We start from the raw sequence: 19,456 nt of genomic DNA on the forward strand, positions 1-19,456 counted from the left end.
ATCCGAATCCAGTATTTCAAGACCGGATCGTTCGGGTATTAGGTATCAAATCCGATCCATTGACTGCCCAAAGGTTGCTCAGTTGCTACTTGCTTCACTACCGGCGCCTTACGTGAAAAGAACAGGTGCAATATGATTGCATAAATATTTGTGCATTAAGCACGTGATCACCCTCCTCAATCTTTGGGGCCCAAGGCTTGATTAAAGGTAATCAGTACTTAATGCACAAAAGTTGTGCCATGTGATTGCACCCGATCCGGACTCACGCCTTATAGGGTTCGACCGAAAAATCGTGTTTCCCTTTGGAAACTTCCCGAATTTCACGAAAACCAGCGATCTCCTCCGAGGGAGAGGAGGAGGAAGGGAGCCGCAGAGCCGTACGGATCCATCCATGGCCGTCGATGAAGGTAAGATGGAAGATCTCCATGCCTCCCGCGTTCTATCCTTCTCCTTCCCAAAACCGTTGAGCCATAGAACTGGCTACGCGCGATCCTTGCGTCTTCCCTGTAACCCTAACCCTAAATTGGCTGTAATGTTGGTCCCGATCGATTGGGTTTCCGTGACAGGAACGGTTCTTCGTGAGTCTTATGATCGATCGATCCTTATACGGAAACTTCCTTGAGGAAACTTTGGGATTTCTAGGGGTTTTCACTCGTCCGGAAGAGGGTTGAGCCTCGTTCCGCTCATTTTAGCGCTATCTCCGCAAATTCTCTCATGATATAGCAGAATCCGGTCAGTTCCCTTCATGATGAGGCTGACGCGATGCGCCTCTCTGTTGTTGCGGAATCCGTGGGCTTGATCATCGCCAAAAATATCAAAGTAGTTGAATTCAATAGGAAATTGAGATTCAAAAGAATTCTGAATCTGATCCGGACGGAGGAGGTTGTTCTAGTTAGGGTTTCAAATGCCAAGCGTGTTGGTTCTACGGCACAGTTTGTGCGGAACATCACGCGTGGTTGCAAACCTTTCGTTGGTAGCATCATTGTTGGAAGGGTGTGGAGGTTTTCTCTCTCCCATTCTTTGTGTCGGAGTTGGAGTGGAGATGGATGAAGTTGTTTAGAAGAATGCAAGTCGTCACTGCGTGTTTATTGAAGATGAATTTCTTAAGGTTTTATGTTGGCGACTAGGTAAAATGGCTGGTGGATTTTGCTAGGCTAGCTTATGTAATTTGATATAGTTTGGATGAACTAACCAGTCTTTTGGCATTTGGGCTGTTTCCTATTAGGATTCGATGGATGTCTTGCACAATCAGAAGATGAACAGAATTCCCATGACCTTAAAGATGGAGATAGGGTGTTGGAGCTGGTGGATCTTTGGTTCATCTAATACTTGTAGAGTTTTGATTCTGTTTATCCTAAAACTGGCCAAAGTGCTCCTCCATTTGAATTCACCGGGAAGAGAGTCGATTTGGCTTGTAGGTTGGCTCTTTAAGAGCGTCCGATTTTAGCTATAAATGTTATGCCGCCGTTCAAGTGCTCTTATGGCAATGTAGTGCCTATCTGAAAAGTTTCTTCTCAGAGTTATATGAAGGAGTTGAAAATAATGAGAGGTATGTGCTTATTGCAGCTGCATTGTGTATGAATTTTGTCAATAAAGAACGTTTTATCTTGAAGGAGCCAAGACAATTGATGCCAGTCTAGGTATTTGAAACAAACTGCTACAGCAGGGGAGTGTGAGATTCAGGTTTTCGTGCTATTATTTTATGTTATTATTTTGTGCAGTTGATCACTTGGCTTGTGTAGTTGAAATCATGAAGCTTAGTTGCACCTTGAGTGGATCATTCAATGAATTTACTTCGATGGTGCGGGAGAGAACTTCTAACTGATCAGCATATGTGTGCTGTAGTTGGATATAATCTGTTTATTGTAAATGGGAAATTTCTTCAGGAAATTTTATTATCTACGTCTTTTATGGAAAAATGATACATGCATGTCTTCTCAAGGTAGATTCAAGTTGGTGTTATTTCTAATTGCAACATAGCCTTGGATTTGAAATAGAATACTCATACTGCACATTATATAATGAACATGATATCCAGCATCCTGGTGTTCTTGTAGTAGGTGTTAATACAATGAGCCTCAAGATACAAGTACTCATTGTCATGTTTTACTCTAGATCTGCTTGTAAGTAGGTTCTTGGTCTCTTTTATTGAGCATGAGAACAATTTATTTACTACGAGCTAGTCAACCACCACTGCAATTTCTTGAACAATGATTGGATACATCAGTTTTAAGTGCCTTTTTTTTCCCTGAATCAGACTTTCCACCTTAATAGGTAAAACTATTCTTTAAATGCTAGTATTTGAGAATCCCATCAACAGATGAAACTTCCAATTAACCTCAATGGCTTTTTGCTGTTGAAAACTACTCTGTCTGTTTGTGTATTGTGCTCTCCCGTTGGTCACTGTATCAACATATCATTTTGACCTGCAAATTCTCAAGCACAAGGATATTCAACATTACTATTGCATATGAGTAGTGATTGAGCTACTTCATACATGCTTTCTGGTGTTCCTTTTAAATAAGAAGCAAAAGCAGACGTTTGGTGCAGTGAGAAATTAATCAAAATCCAAGTATGATGACATGTTTAATACAATACCAGCCAAAGTTCTTCTTGTCCACTTTGATCTGTTTATCTTATCATACATAGTGCAAGCACTCATCTTTATGTAGTATGCAACTTGTAGTGCATTATGGCATAGATATCACATAATCCAGCACATAAAAATAAGCCTTTTTTTAGCTAAATAACTAACAAGTAACAAAGATATATCATTTTTGCTAGGTGTAACAAGATCAAGATTTTACCTTATCAGTTTGAGGAACCAAATGTTATCCTGGGGATTTGATTGATAATACAAGTGATAGAATCATAGAAACAAGATACGTGGATTTGGCTCATATTGACAGCAGCACTTGGCAAGATGGGTCATTGAACAATTACAAAATTAGGCAAAGGTATGTAATACAGCAAGTTGTCTCAGTCCTTTTAGACGAATATGATTTGTGATTTTGATTCATTCATTAATTTTTACTTGTCATATTCCATGTTTTGTAGGCATGTACAATTTCTATCTTCCGATGCTTCTAATAATTCTCAATCTTAGAATCTAACATTTAAACTGGGTTAATCGAAGATGAGTGTATGAGGACACTGAAAAAGAATTTCAAAAAACATCACCTTGATGAAAGTGATATCTGGTAGAATTTGCACGTCATTGGTTGGTGGTTAGTTTAGTTTATCTTACCTTCTTATTGAACATGTAAAAATTGACCTTCCCTTTGAGCTGCTTTCTTCGCATGGCTGACTGCCCTCTGTCCTTCCGGTCATGCATAGCTTAGCCAGTGTCGGATTGGTATGTGGATTCATAGTCTTGCAGTCACATGTTTCTGAGATGCCATTAAATTTTGTTTTGTTTTGTTTTGGAGGATCACTTACCCACAGTTTGTCTAGATGTGATTCAGTATCTCCATTTTCTCATTCTTGCTTCTTGGCTTGTCAGATGGCTTCAAACCATTTTTCATCCAAGTGATAGTCTAGTTTGCAAGGATTTACAACTTTTGAGATACTTGAAAGCATCCACAATTTCTTAGAAAAAAAAGGAAAAAATCCACAACTTGGTCAAGACTCAAGCACAATGTAGTCCTATTCATCATTTCCTTCAACTGCCTCATGTTGAGGTTGGGCGACTTCATGTTCTTGAACACCTTTAAGCTCATTCACACCCTATGTCACATGGGTGCGGGTGCGGGGATTCGGCACTTCCAAAAAACCAGAGTGCGGGGGGTGCGGCAGGGGAAAAAATGTATATATATATATATGTATGAATGTATGGTAGCTGTTAAGGTCCATGACATTTATGCCCAACTTACTTTTTACCATTTTTTTATCTTATATGGTTGTCCCCAAAGATGAAAGTGATGAGTTGTGGAGCCTGATTCATTGTTTTTGCCCTAGCAGGAAGGGGGGGTCCGGGCATTTTTTTAAAATTCCGCAGCCCATTTCATAGGGCAAAAAAAATTTAAAAAATCCAAAAAAAAAAATTAGACAAAAATGACTCTGGGTGCGGTCAACGCACCTAGGGTCGGGTTGATCACACCCGCGTCGAGTTGCGTTGACGCGGGTGCAACACCCTGCTAGCCGAATCCCTGTGACATAGGTCTCCACACATCAAAGTACACAAGGTCAAAGGGGTGCTAGGACTCAGAGCTACTAGTCATGCATGACCTTTGACTAGCTAATAACTCTCACACTCAACCAATTCAGACACAACTACTTTTGGTTCATTGACTACACCATGGGACAACAAATGTTGAAGTCTTGAACTTGACACATGACCAAGACGCTGGTGCTATAAAACTGACAAATCTAAAATCCTGGTACTATAACCCGAAACAGGAAATGGTTGAGGTCTCAGTTATAAGAAATCAAGATAATACAAATCCCCCTTTCTATGTCCAACACCAACTATTTTTCCCGACTATCGATATTGCATAAGGCAACCATTAACATCACAGTTATAATGAGTTATCTATCCAACAAAAATTAAGTTGATAGCTAGAGTGGGCACATGATACACATTTGAGATATGCAATTGGTTTCTAGAGTTCAACTATGAAGAGATAAGACTCAACTTTTGAAATGGTTATGGTTCTACCATTTGCAACCTTAAAGAAACCATGACAAGATCTGCAATCGGTTAAGATGAATTCATTTGCAGTCATGACATGATGCTCCTGAATCTATCAACCAACCATAATTAGATTCAGAAGTACTTGCATAAAAAGTATCAAATGAAGAGGAAGACAAAGGTGCAAAAGTTATAGAATGAGAGTAACGGACGTGCTTGCTCTAGTCTTTGAGTGTTCACTGCATCAACATGAGCAGCTGCACTAGACATAGATGATTCATGGTCAAGACAAGCTTTCAACTTCTTTTCCAATTTGAAACAAGAGTGCTTCATATAAACAACTTTCTTGCAATAATTGCACCCCACTTTCTCCATCTTCATAGAATTCATGACCAGCCAGATAGTAACTATTGAATTATTGCCTTCTATAGATCATCTATTTCATACCACCAAACACTTAATGGGCACAAACATAACAAGAGGCCAAATGAAAATTACTCAAAATGCATAATATTCAAACAAAATCAACCAAATATTTGTTGTTCACGTTACTCAAACCAATCATCAAACACATGCTGTGCACACACATTCCAATAAAAAAACTGTTCATGTTAACAATTGTTAACCAACATTCCACTTCAAACCAAAGACATGATCTTCCATCACATACTTTAAACAAGCCCAAACATTCACAGTTAGCCACTCATACATTTCATCATGTACAGAAGGGGTTCACCCATAATTACCGAAAGAGCTACTATAAGGTGGGAATCGTGATTCCCAAGAAGTGAGAACGAATGCGGTGTTGGAATCACACTTCCTATGCATGGGAATCGTGATTCCCCAACAAGAGAATCTTGATTCCCATATAATGGGAATCCTAATTGCCATGGCTAAGTTTTTGTTTTCATTGGAATTATAATTCCCAAGTTGAGGAATTCAATTCCTCATATATAGGAATTTTATTTCCTCACTATTTTTAGTGTGATTTTGTATAGTGCTGTCACAGGCCCCTATTTTTCACTTGTTCATCTCAAATAGATGCACGGATTTACATAGTATATAGAATATAAATTCACATGACTTTTGACTTTAGTCTTACCGTTTTGAGTGCAAAAAGTTCCTTTTATTTTTTTGAATTACCATATCTAGTTTGATATGTTTTTTCTATATGCATGTTGGATTGTTGTGCTCTCTCTTAATTGAATTTGTTTGTTCTTTGTTTCATAATAGAGCTACATCTGCTCAACACTTCAAATTGTTGAATTTTTTAACTGAGGATAAATAGCTTATCAGTCAAATTTGCATTACTTTTTGCATAATAATTCAGTAGCTTTTATGTATCTTATATGCAGCTTTATTATATTACAATTACTAAATTCATACCTACATTAATATGAAATCATTAGCAATACATAATTAGCTATATGTTAGATGTTGGTTTTGTTAACACATACACACACGCACACGCACACACACACACATATATATATAGAGAGAAAGTGGTAGCTGCTAACTACTTTTCTAGCTAATTGTCATGCTAACCGGGCTTTCAAAGGGGTTTTCCCATGTATTACTTAAATCCATGGATACCGAAAGTGCCATACCATACGGAGGCCCCGATGCGTGTTTCGAAAGCGCGAAACATGGAGCTTCCGAAACGTGCGGGGAAGCGCCAAAAAAAATTGGGAAGTGCGTTTCCCATTTAGGGGAAGCTTGCTTCTCCTTATTTTTTTATTTTTTTGTATTTTTTTTTATGTTTCTTACTTTTTTCTATTTATCACTTTCCCCTGGCTTCCAATGTCGCTTCCAAGACGATCTCTGGTTCGCTTCTAAGTCGTCTTGCACTTCTTGCTTTCTAAAATTTTGTAAGTGCCTCGCTTCCCGCATCGCTTCCCAGGTATGTCACAAGGATTCATCTAGCAGGGTGTGTACCCGCGTCGAGGCGACTCGATGTGGGTGCGGGTGCAGCACCGAGTGCGATCAACCTGACCCTGGGTGCATTGACCTTCCGGCAAGGAGAAGAGGAGGAGGGAAGAGCGCGACAGGGGGCCATCGGCTCCTTGTCGGCCTTCCGGCGCACCACGGGAGAGAGGGAGGGAATGACAGGGGACTGCCGACCCTCCGGCGACACAGAGAGAGAGAGAGAGAGAGAGAGAGAGAGAGAGAGAGAGAGAGAGAGAGAGAGAGAGAGAGAGAGAGAGAGAGAGGGCCAGGGGCGGCATGAGCCACCGACCTCTTGCCGACACCCTGATCGAAAACAGAGGAGAGAGGGAGGGCACGACAAAGGTTGTCGGCCCTCTGCTGGTTCTCCGGCAACCCAACCGAAAAGGAAAATCGCAAGGAGAGGCTTTTTACCTGCGAGGTCACGGCGACAACGGCAGCAACGACGATCGGAAGGAAGGAGAGGGGATGGCACTGAGCTCGCAGACGCACGCAGGGGCTGGTGGTGTTCGGGAGTATACCAATTCTTCGGCGAGTCGAGGGAGACGAGGCCGAGGGAGAGCGATTGAGAGAGAGATGAGGAGGGCGATCGGGAGGGGAGATGAGGCAGAGGAGGGAGGCGCAGGCGGTGAGGGTCCCCCCCCCCCCCCCCTCTGCGATTATTTAAAGGCTCGGGGGACGCCCGATTCAGGAAACCCTGAAGGGGTTTCCTTTCTCAGAAGAAGGGGAGGTTGCGGGGGTTTAAAATATGTGAGGGTTTTAACCCTCGCATTCGCATGCTAATAACCCTAATGGGTTACGGGTCTGGACCGAATCCAGATCCGACCCGGGTCCAAAAGGATTTTTTTTAGGTGAGATTTTACAACAGAAGCTAAGGTTTCTGGATTTGTCCGATTGTTCGTGTTTCTCAACTCTCCCTGAAAATACAGGCATGCTAGGTTGCTTGCCAAAGATCGACATGAGGGGGTTCTCAGCAACAAGAGTCAGGCAGGGCTTTAGATGGGCCTGAGTCTAGTTCGGGCCAGACCGGGTGGGCTCAATGTCTACTCCTAGATCTTGTTCAATCTTGAATATAAACGCTACGTTTCATGGATACTTCAACTTACACTTGTGTCATGTCCTCATCTGTCTCATTTGCTTCCAAAAGATTTTTGCTGAATAAATTTCTCCAACTCTCCAACTGTTGATGCTCGAGTTTTTTTTATATAAAAAATATCATATATATATATATTATTTGTTTTTGCCGCACCCGCACCCATGTGACTTAGCTTCCTGGACTAGCAACTCTGCTTAAATATGACTGTATAGATGTGTTCGACACGATCAATTTACTAGGAAACTACACTTGGATGATGTCTTTTTTTTATGAAAAACATGATTTTTTAAGCCTTGAACATTAAAAAAATCTTAGACCATCAATTTTTTAAACCTTATAAAAACCTACAAGTGTATTGGAATCGGATGATCCAAGAGTTGATTCCTATAAAATCAAGCATGTAGAATGCATCTGCATGGTCTAATTTGAGGAAAACATGGAAAAACCCTTTGAAAGCCCAATTAGCATGGCGGTTAGGTAGAAAAGTGATTAGTAGCTCTCTCTCTCTCTATCTATCTACCTATATATATATATATATATATATATATATATATATATATATAGGAAAGGGGGACCGTCTAGCGCCTGGACAGTCCAAGCGGTCCAACACACCTAGGATTGTCTGATTGTCTTCAATCGGATGATCCTGGGTGAACCTCTCTCTCTCCACCGCTCGGTTCTCAGTTAACCACGCTCCCTGTTCGCCGACTTGCACCCTCACTTAACCTCCCCACTACTCATGCCCCCTTTCAGTACACGTTGTCAAACGGCCATCCAATAACCAACAACGACTGTTGGGTGGTCGTCCGATGGTTGCAGAGACTACCCTCTCTCTCTCAATGCCACCACCGATGGGCGCTGCTGGCAGTTTGTTGCCAGGCATACGCTAACGACCATGGCGACCCACCGGCGACACCTTGGGTGGACAGGTGGTCTCAACAAGCAAATAGAAAAAAAGGGAAAGCAGACACCAGGGAGGGGTGGGAAGATGATGACTGCCAGTGCAGTCAGTTCATCTCATCTGGTGGCTGTCCACTGGAAGTAGAGGTGGGCAGCGGTGTGAGGGAAGAAGGGAGAGACGAGAATGGGACGTGCTAACGACTAGCAGGTTGTCTGGTGGCCAGAATATCAAGGGAGAGTAAGGTGGAAGTGAGGGGCGGAGGTGGGGTGGGTTTGTTGAAGAGAGAGAGAGATTCACCCAAGATCGTCTAAATGAAGAAATCAGACGGTCCTATGTTTGTTGGACGGTTTGGACCATCCAGCATTGGATGGTCCCCCTTATATATATATATAACAGTGTCCACACTTATACATTTCTTATTGTTTAAAGGTATATATAACATTTGATTGCATTGTTAGGCTTAGCTGAAATTTCTTAGAATTATAATGTGTGATAAATTACAATTTCTGCACAAATTTTTTTATTATATCAATGTTTTGTATGCAAACTCCAAAATAAACTTATGAACTTGTAGTTTTTAAAGGTTTTGCATTTTATTGATTGTATGTGATATTTAGTTATCCTATTAAATGATCTTAGGCAATTTTTTTAATAAGATGATATAATTGTCAATAGTAGACATCATTTCTTAATTATTCATTTTGACGTACTTATTTTCTCTTCAAAGAACTTCATTCTTTAAAAGTTGTTTGCTTACATCCACCATTTTATCATTATTTTTCATAATTTCTTATACTGCTTCCTGAAGGATTCCCCCTATAGATTCCTGAACAAAAATTTGGATTGACTGTTTTTTAATTATGATTCCTGTACCGCTTCCCATTTTTTATTCCCATTCTGGCAACTATGGGTTCACCTAATTAAAAGCTTAGCCCAATATAAAGTATGCTTCAATAGGGCCAAATCCTCCAAACAGATGCAGCAACTTCTACTTCCATTATGCTACAACTCCAAAAACAACCAACCAAGCTTTAACACACACCCTTTAAAACAATGACCAACATCTCTAATAATGTATCAAACACCAACCAACAGCTTAAAGCAGTTTGCAGCAAGTTGCTAAGCTGTAAATAGTTCCAAGTCATGAAAATCCTCAAAATACAAGGCTGCCACTCTTTCGTGCCATCCAAAGAAATCTTCATAGCTTCAAAAATATGCCTCCAATCATTTTGGAACCACTTCCAACACACTCCTAATCCAAAAGCAACCTAAATAGGTCCAAACCCTCAAGTCTAAACAGTGAAAATGGCTCAGTATGACACAATCTTCAAATCTGCCCCAGATTTTTGGAAAATAAAGGAAAATTGGCATCTCACTCAATAGGGGCCCAAATCATGCAAGGTTTGCGCCAAAATCCTTCAAATTTGTTTGCCTATCAACAGCAATACCAAAGGGACTGGAGCTGGCTCCTTCAGTGCTTGTCGTTAAGTCTATGGCTGATCTCAGCCACTCTTTCACAACATAGCCCTCCTTAGGTAGCAGTTTTGAAGCTTTACGAGCCTCAAATGCCTCTCAATTTAGCTCTAATACCATCAACAAATAGATGGCTTAGAGGCATGCAAGAGAAAACACACGACTTGGAGGGCCAAAATCATCAATGTCTTGTGTGACTAAAAAATGTACAAGAGTAGGCCCTCTTTATTGGATTACAAACACTATCAAGAAAAGGAAGAAAATGACTAAAATGACCTTAACATGTGCACTGTATGACCAAAATATCCTACTTACACATATATACAGAAATGTACATAACAAATACATAAATACCAACTATGACCTTAAGCACAATTAACCAACTATTTTCACATGGATGTCAGGAGGTCTCTCTCTCTCTCTCTCTATATATATATATGTATATATATACTTCTAGGTTTTTTCCCCTAAGCATTATCTTCATTGTATTACACATTTCAAAAATCACATGCTCAAGAAAAGGTGTGAACTATGTCATAAGGACTCGACAAACTAGGTGCCGCACCCGCGTCGATGCGGGTGCGGCACCCGGTGCTTTCAACCTGACCCTGGGTGCGTTGACCGCACCCAGGGTCATTTATGTCCAACTTTTGGACTTTATATATATATATATATATATATATATATATATATATATATATATATATATATATATATATATATATATATATATATATATATATATAATGTCGCACCCCCCACCCAAGTTTTTTGAAAGTGCCGCACCCCCCACCCAAGTTTTTTGAAAGTGCCGCACCCCCCCACCCGCCCCCATGTGACATAGAATATTGATTATGCAAAAACATTTGCCCCAATAGTACAAACGGCTATCATATGTACTCTATTTACAATAGTCGTAGTTAGACAGTGGGATGTGTGGCAATTAGATGTAAAGAATGCATTCCTTAATGAAGATTTGGAAGAGGAGGTTTAAATGAAGCTGCCACATGTATGGCAAATTTTGAGGAGAGAGTTTGTCAACTTCATAAAGCATCGTATTGTAAGGAAACGACTTTGAATATATTAGGTTCAATAATGAACTAATACACATGCACATGAAGTGCGAATATACCCACTAAAGGAGAAAACACAAGCACATAATGTGCTAACACATAAACCCACAAAGGGGCAAAAATGCCTATAAGGCATAAGTTAATATTATTGAAGAGAGGAAGGGTGTAACACCCATTACATGGAGCAAAAGCTCCTCCACAGGAGTGAATGAATTACAAGGGGGAGACCCCTATTTATAACACAAGAGAGGAGCCACATAGGGGGCTCCCAAAGGAGTCGTTGGGAGCCCCCAACGGTCACATTTGTGACCGTTGGGGGCTCCTCAATGACTCTTTGGGGAGCCTCCCAAGGTGGCGCAAACCACAAAAAAAAAAAAAATTACAAACACATTCTAAATGGATTATGCGTAAAAAGGGGAAATGACTAAACTACCCTTATGCCTAATAATAGAGAAATATATATTTTATATATATAATTAGGAAGATACACATGCATATATACCATATATGTATATGTATCATCCTTTATATATATAAAATATATATAAGATTACAAAGATTGAATGATACATTTTAACACCCCCCTCAAACTTTGCGTGGGGGAACGAAAAGATTGAAGAATGCAAGAGGAAGACTCTCAAGGCTTCAAGAGCCTTTAGTCCGAATGCCATTGAAATTTGCAAATGTCTTCCTCCAAAGTCTTTAACGATGAGCACCTTTCATGATCTATTCAAGGTACTTCTTTTCCTCTCATCTTCAAGATCCTGTGGAACAAATCAAGAAGAGGTCCAAGTAAAAGATATCTTTGCACTTTAATCAAGTGAAATATTCCAAATAAGATGAATTAACCAAAAAATCATATCATATAATTCATCCAAAAGTAATGGTGCAAAAAGATATTCTATGCATAATTCATCACATGATTTGATGGAACAAGATAATTACTTATGTATGCAAAGTGATTTTAGAAAACCATTTTTTCATAATCATATACCATGTTGAAGTGGGAGCGAAAACAAATTAGAAGAATGCATAATGCATTCATGAAGTCCAACATTGGACAAACATAACCTCATAACGAGGAATAACATAATGGTCCACAAGGGACACCACAAGAAGCCTACGAAGAGGCATAAGTTGCACATAATTTATTGAATGATGGCCAAAAGGCCATAATGAGCATATGATCATGCTCCAATCATACTTTAGTCAAGTAATATTATATGAGCCGATAAGATAGAAAGACAAGTGTTATTGATTTTAGCAAGTCCTTTGAAAGCGATTTCAAGAGGGAAATGCTCAAAAGAGTGTATAAAACACAAGAGTTCAAAAGGTTTTAAGTCTACTTAAGAGGCAAAATAATGAGAGTTATTTGAGTAGAGAACCTTACACATTTAGGAACATCTCACTCAAATGATTGTAATTACAAAAACTCATTTTGCATATCAAATATAAAAGGTGACCAAAAAATCAATTTGATTTTAAAATATGCATATTAATGATATGATTCACATGTATCTTTAAAAGACAATATGAATGAAATTTCACAAATTTCAACAATAATTCATCCATTACAAGCAACTACCTCATTAGTCCTCCAAAACCCACAAATCAAGTGTATAAGCTACTAGATCAAGAACATAAATATAATGCCATTAAAGGCCAAGGACACACACACAACGGTGTGTAAAAGAACCTCTTGTCTACATTTAATAATACTTGAAATGAGTGCATCAACGATAAGAACAAGGGAATACACGCCAACATGGACCAAAAGCATCTCATGTCTACGTAAAAATACACTCAAGACCAAGTATGTTCAACTACTAGAACAAGAGTATCAAGCCAACCATGGGCTAAAACACAATACATCTCTTGTCTACATAAAATGACACTTGAAATGAGTGAAAGAAGCCAACCATGGGCATATATTTCAGCGACTAGAACAAGGACACAAATGCCAACATTGACTAAAATCATACACCATGGTGTGAATCAACGTGCCTTGTTTACATATTATAACACTCAAGACAAGTGTGTTCAGCTACTAGACCAAGAGAACAAAGCCAACAAAGGGCTACCAACACACAATGGTGTAATAATATGTCTTGTCTACATATGATGACACTTAGATAAGAGGTATAAGAGGAGGAGACTTTTGAGGTAATAAAATTTGTAATGACAAACATATAAATAAAACCTTGGACAATATTTTGAAAATAAATATGTGCACATACGCACAACAAGAACACTTGGAACACTTGTGCACAAAAGTATAAAACATGAAATCACAAATGTGCAAATGCACTCATAAGATTCATAAGCAACAAAAGGTTGGGCAATAATCTCCAACACCCTTGAAAATATACCTTAAAACATTTAAGGTTCCAAGACACCATATATCCATCACATTTATATATAAATAAGAGCATCTATAAGATCAATGACCAAAAGAAAATGAGTGACACACTCATAATTAGAGATCATATAACAAATCATTCTAGAGTCCCAAGGTGCCCATAACTCACCTCAACAACCATCTTTAATATGGTAATTGGACAATCTAAAATGACATAACACAAGGTGCCCTTAACTCACCTCAACAATCATCTCTAATATAACAATAAGGCCATACAAAAAGGATTGATGCATCATATAACTTGTGATGAATAAAAATAAATGTCATAAAAAGGCAATGAACACTTAGGGAAATCGTCTTCCAAATATGTGATTTTACAAAGAGGGCCGATTCAAAGGTCCAACATAATTAATCAAACAGTATGCCTTATAATAATTTTGCATAAATACGAAATTATGTTCAATCATGATTATTATCAAAAGACTTAATAAACACAACATGAAATATTTAAGCAATGTCATGTGTGAGGACGGATTTGGAATAATCAAATCAAGCTTTTATAAATTGCAATTATATGCATACCAAGATATAGAATGACAATAATCTTAAATGAGCAAATTTAGGACAACATGTAATAAGATATTGCGGAAGCACTTATAATGATAAAAGAAACAATCTCACAAGTCCACTAAGGGACAAAACAAGCCCTAAGGAAGACAATATATATCATCTCTTTATTGAAAAGAGAGTACCATGTGAAAATGTCTATGGATAGACAATACACATACAAGCATGAATACTTTATAAAAGAAGTGTACGAAGACACTCTCACAACACTTGAACAAAACACGCAAAAAGCATAATAATAGCAAACATGCAATAGTGCATGTATTTTATAAAAGGAGCAAATGCTTTGAGACTCTCAAGCTTTCACAAAAATGGTAATATTTAAAAAAAATCTCATAAAAAACCAATATTAAAAAGAAGCTTATAACAATCATGAAATCTTCTCAAAGAGTATATACTCATAAGAAGATTCACAAGGATCAAAAGGCATCTCAAAAAGAGATCCAACAAACAAAATTCTCAAATGAGGGTACATACGAAAGGAAGAGGGAAAACTATTAAAGTGGAGAAAATCCCAAAGAGAATACTAGGATTGCGTTATGGCATAAATCTATAAACAAAAATTCATAATATTATATGACTTAATAGATTATAACCAATGGCATGAATATGTTTTAAATAAACACAACATGAAATATTTAAAACATATGTAATAAGTATGCAACATTAATGAAGACCATAAATCTTATAATAAAACATATTCTTGAAATTGAATTGAAGAATGAAAAGAGAATAACCATATTTTATGAGATCATTTTTAAGACTTAATTCAACCGATATTATAAAAATGCTTTCTTAATCAAACATTGCTCGTATGAAAAAGAACTCATTAGGTAGGAAAATAAAACATCATTTTTCAAAGACACATGTTATTATGAAAAAACCTCATATAGGACATTTTAGAGGGTAAACACATACCTTTAATATGAAATAATTATGATGAGAGTATGTGAGCAATGCTACATCTCTCACAAACATTTTACTTCTAACATAACTCTCTTTAAAAAACTTATTTTTCAAGAAAAGACATACGAAAGAGAATAATATAAAAAGTTCAATGAAATGGTTAAGAATCCAAACTCATAATGACATGGAGAACACATATGCAAAAAAACATATCTAATTCTTTATAATGCTCAATATTTAAAGAAATATAATGCATACCAAATATTTTAAGAAGCAAAAGAGAGAAACACATATGCAAAAACATATCTAATTCTTCATAATGCATAATACTTAAAGAAATATAATGCATACCAAATAATTTTAAGAAGCAAAAGAGAGAAACGAGAACTTCACCATTCTTCTTTAAAATTTCTTGAATAGCACACTTCCCAATGCAACAAAGAGCAACTCGATCCCAACCTTGCTCTGATACCATATAAGGAAACAACTTTGAATATATTAGGTTCAATAATGAACCAATACACATGCACATGAAGTGCGAATATACCCACTAAAGGGGAAAACACAAGCACATAATGTGCTAACACATAAACCCACAAAGGGGCAAAAATGCCTATAAGGCATAAGTTAATATTATTGAAGAGAGGAAGGGTGTAACACCCATTACATGGAGCAAAAGCTCCTGCACAGGAGTGAATGAATTACAAGGGGGAGACCTCTATTTATAACACAAGAGAGGAGCCACATAGGGGGCTCCCAAAGGAGTCGTTGGGAGCCCCCAACGGTCACATTTGTGACCGTTGGGGGCTCCCCAACGACTCTTTGGGGAGCCTCCCAAGGTGGCGCAAACCACAAAAATGAAAAAATAAAAAAATAAAAAAATAAAAATAAAAATAAAATTAAAAACACATTCCAAATGGAATATGCGTAAAAAGGGGAAATGACTAAACTACCCCTATGCCTAATAATAGAGAAATATATATTTTATATATATATATATAATTAGGAAGATACACATGCATATATACCATATATGTATGTGTATCATCCTTTATATATATAAAATATACATAAGATTACAAAGATTGAATGATACATTTTAACACGTATGACCTCAAATAGGCACTTAGAGCCTGACATGAGAAGTTTAGTATTGTTGTGAGACGACTTTGGATTTACTCAAAGTTATCACGATCCGACCATGTTTCTTTCTTCATCATTACAGTGACAATGTTTACTATTGTTGTATGTTGATGATATGATTATTACTTGTAATGATATTTAGATGATGGCTAGTGCGAAGAAGAAACTTGGACAGTTGTTTGAGATAGACTTAGGTGTGCTTCACTACTTTCCTAGGCTTGAAGTAGCATACTCTAAGAGAGGATATTTGGTGTCACAACATAAGTATGTTGTAGTCTTGTAGATCTAGTGACTTGTGCTAGGTTGGTTGAGGATGGCAAACATACTGATACATCTATTGAGAACAATGTCAAGCATAGATAAATAGATGTAGAGCTTCTTAGTGATCCTACACTATGTTGACAGTCAGTAGGGAGCCTCATTTATTTGGCCATTTCTCGACCGAATATTACATATGTTGTGCACTTAGTCAATTTATGAGTGCACCACATCCAATTCACTTAGCATACGTACTGAAGATCATTCACTATATATGTGATACCATGCATCTTGTGTTCTTTTTATCAACCTCTTTTATTGAGCTCAAGGCATATTCTGATTTTGTGGGATATAACAAAAGTTGTCACTCTACTACTGGTTTTTGTATTTTTTCTTAGAGACTCTCTGATTGCATAGAAGAGCAACAAAAAACAAAGAATTGGTTTGCCCACTGCAGAGGCAAAGTAGCTATGGCTCAGACTTTATTAGAGATTGTTTGGTTTTGATGGCTCCTTAGAGATATGGGTGTTGTTTTAATTGAAACTACACCCTTGGATTGCGATAATCATAGTGTGATCTATATAGCTAAAATCCAGAGTTTCATGTGCGTAATAAGCATATTGAGATTGATTGTCACCTTGTACTCCAAGAGTATCTTTAGGGCACCATTTCATTGCCGTATGTTTGCTCAGAATATCAGATTGCTGATGTGTTGACCAAAGCACAATCAACAATCACTTTTGTACTTCCATCTCCACACTTGCAATGGTTTCCAGCTCAACATCTCGAGTTTGAGGGGGAGTGTGAAAATAGTTGGTTAATTGTGCTTAAGGACATAGTTGGTATTTATGTATTTGTTATGTTCATTTCTGTATATATGTGTAGGTAGAATCTTGTAGTCATACAATGCACATGTTAAGGTCATTTTAGTCATTTTTCTTTTTCCTTATAGTCTTTGTAGCCCAATAAAGGGGGCCTATGCTTGTGCATTTTTTAGTGGAGTAAGATGCTAAGGATTTCGGCCCTCCATATTGTGTGTGCTCTCTTACGTGCCTCTAACCCATCTATTTGTACAATCTATACGGTGTGTACAATGTTGATTTTCATTGTTCTAAGTCATGTTTTGCAAATCATACCTCACAGATATGTTCATCTTTTATTTGCTAGGAATTGACTGTTGGATCGTGTTTTTCTGATAAAAAATATGATTTATGTGCTTTGAAGTTTATGAAAATTTTGGGTCGTCATTTTTTGAAACCTTATAAAAACCTGCCCACATGTCATATTCAGATGATCTAAAAGTTGATTCCTACTAAACAAACCACGTAGATCACATCAATAAGGTCAAATTAGAAAAAAAGAACTTGAAAATGAAAAAATTGTAAAATCCAAACCGTGTCCATTCTCTCCTACTCTAGTAGGAGGAACCAATCGCTATATATATATAGCACTGTCACCGATATTGCCGATGTTTTGAATATATGGCGATAGTATCGAAAATTTCAAGGTTGTTGATACTATCAGGAATATATCATGATATTTTCAAAATATCGGCATATAAAAAATATCGCGGTAATATTGCGATATTTTTGAGTAGGCATATAAATAATAGCATGATATTTTTGAGATTTTTTTAATTTTAAGTTTGCATTTCCTAATTTTTTTTATATATTTTAAAACCTTTAAAACAAGTTTTTTTATATTTTTTAAAGAAAAATAATACAAAACTTATTATTTTCTTAGGTTTTTTGTTATTTATATTTTTTCCAATTTTTTAAACTCCCGAGATTCATCAACTTTTGAAAATCTCTCCGATAAATACCCTCGCCGAGAAATTACCTTTAACAATACAGGTGACTATGATATATATATTGATTTAACTCAAATTACATAAATATTATTTCTCACTTCATGTATTAAATTCTTTTCCTTAGTAACCTGATGTGCTAAGTGTAAAATGTTTTGTTTTTGTTACCATTTCTATCCCAGTCCTTGACTATGCATGTGAAACATGCTTCCCCAAAAGTTCTTTAGTTACTATTTATATCCTCAGTATATGTGATGGAACCTGATTTTCCTTTGTATGGAGACATTCTGCATGGAATATTTATTTCACCAGTTTTTTTTATCGTTTCCCAGATATTTCCAAAATACAGCAATCCATGTTTCTGAAATAGTTTCCTTGGAAACAAGCTTCCCATGCACAAGGGATGTTTCCACTAACCCTGTTGTATGGAGATTATTAATGAATTTGATCTTATTGAATGCCAAAAAAATCCCCTTTGCAGGATTCTTTTGTATGCATTATCTAAGAAATATATTTTCTATGCAATATTTATTATCTTTTGAAGTAAATCAGTGTATATTTTATGACGTCACCTTGAATGGTTTTCATACTTGTTAAAACTACAAGGTGGACTAGGGAAGAACATTCACTCCACATTATGTGATTTGGTTCACACTATGTTTGACACCTAGAGATTGTTACTTTACAAGGCATTTGAGCTTCATTTTGTAATTTTATTTTGACTTTGTTGCAGAAACTCAATGGAATTCCACTGCTATATTGCAAGTAGAACATTTCTATTGTTGGGCATTCTTCTCATTCCATTCATTGATAATACCGGTCACTCAACTGACACACCTTCATTCAGCAAGGTCAGTACATGAGACTGTTCTCTAAATCCATATTTGTTAGGACTGTCTTCAGTACTTGTAATGGTGATTCATATTCAAGCTGTTGCTTTTACTTTATAATGTGATTTATCTTTTTCTTCATGCTATGATCTCTCTTAGTAGTTTGTTTTGTGCATGGGTTGATTATTAGATTTCATTAAACTTGTTGGATGCAAAATAAATTATAAGGACACCGTGAGGGGCTCACCAATGATGTTGGCCAACTATCCTCCAACCTAAGGGAGAAAGGAAATCTGTATATTTTACCAAGAATGGGGATATTTTGTTGTTTAGCTAAGTCTGCTGGAGCAGTGGTATGGCTTCATATTAAAATTGATCTCTTGTACATTATTCCCATAATCATACAGAA

General features: G+C 37.2%; 1 protein-coding gene across 2 annotated transcripts in view; it reads left to right on the forward strand.

Annotated features, from left to right (window-relative positions):
• The first annotated feature begins 258 nt into the window (after positions 1-258).
• Positions 259-19,456, forward strand: part of LOC149841277 (uncharacterized) — a 29,271-nt gene continuing 10,073 nt past the window's right edge. The window contains exons 1-3 of one of the 2 annotated variants that reach the window (XM_090003735.1): positions 259-407; positions 2,785-2,957; positions 18,951-19,068. In XM_090003735.1, coding sequence (XP_089859861.1) covers positions 18,958-19,068 — 111 coding nt within the window. In that variant the 5' untranslated portion in view covers positions 259-407; positions 2,785-2,957; positions 18,951-18,957. Of the gene's footprint in view, positions 408-1,218; positions 1,550-2,784; positions 2,958-18,950; positions 19,069-19,456 lie in introns of those variants that run through there. The other variant, XM_090003736.1, reaches the window with a different exon arrangement.

Source organism: Nuphar pumila, chromosome 4, assembly GCF_984573655.1.
Source record: "Nuphar pumila chromosome 4, dmNupPumi1.hap1.1, whole genome shotgun sequence".
Taxonomy (NCBI): Eukaryota; Viridiplantae; Streptophyta; class Magnoliopsida; order Nymphaeales; family Nymphaeaceae; genus Nuphar; species Nuphar pumila.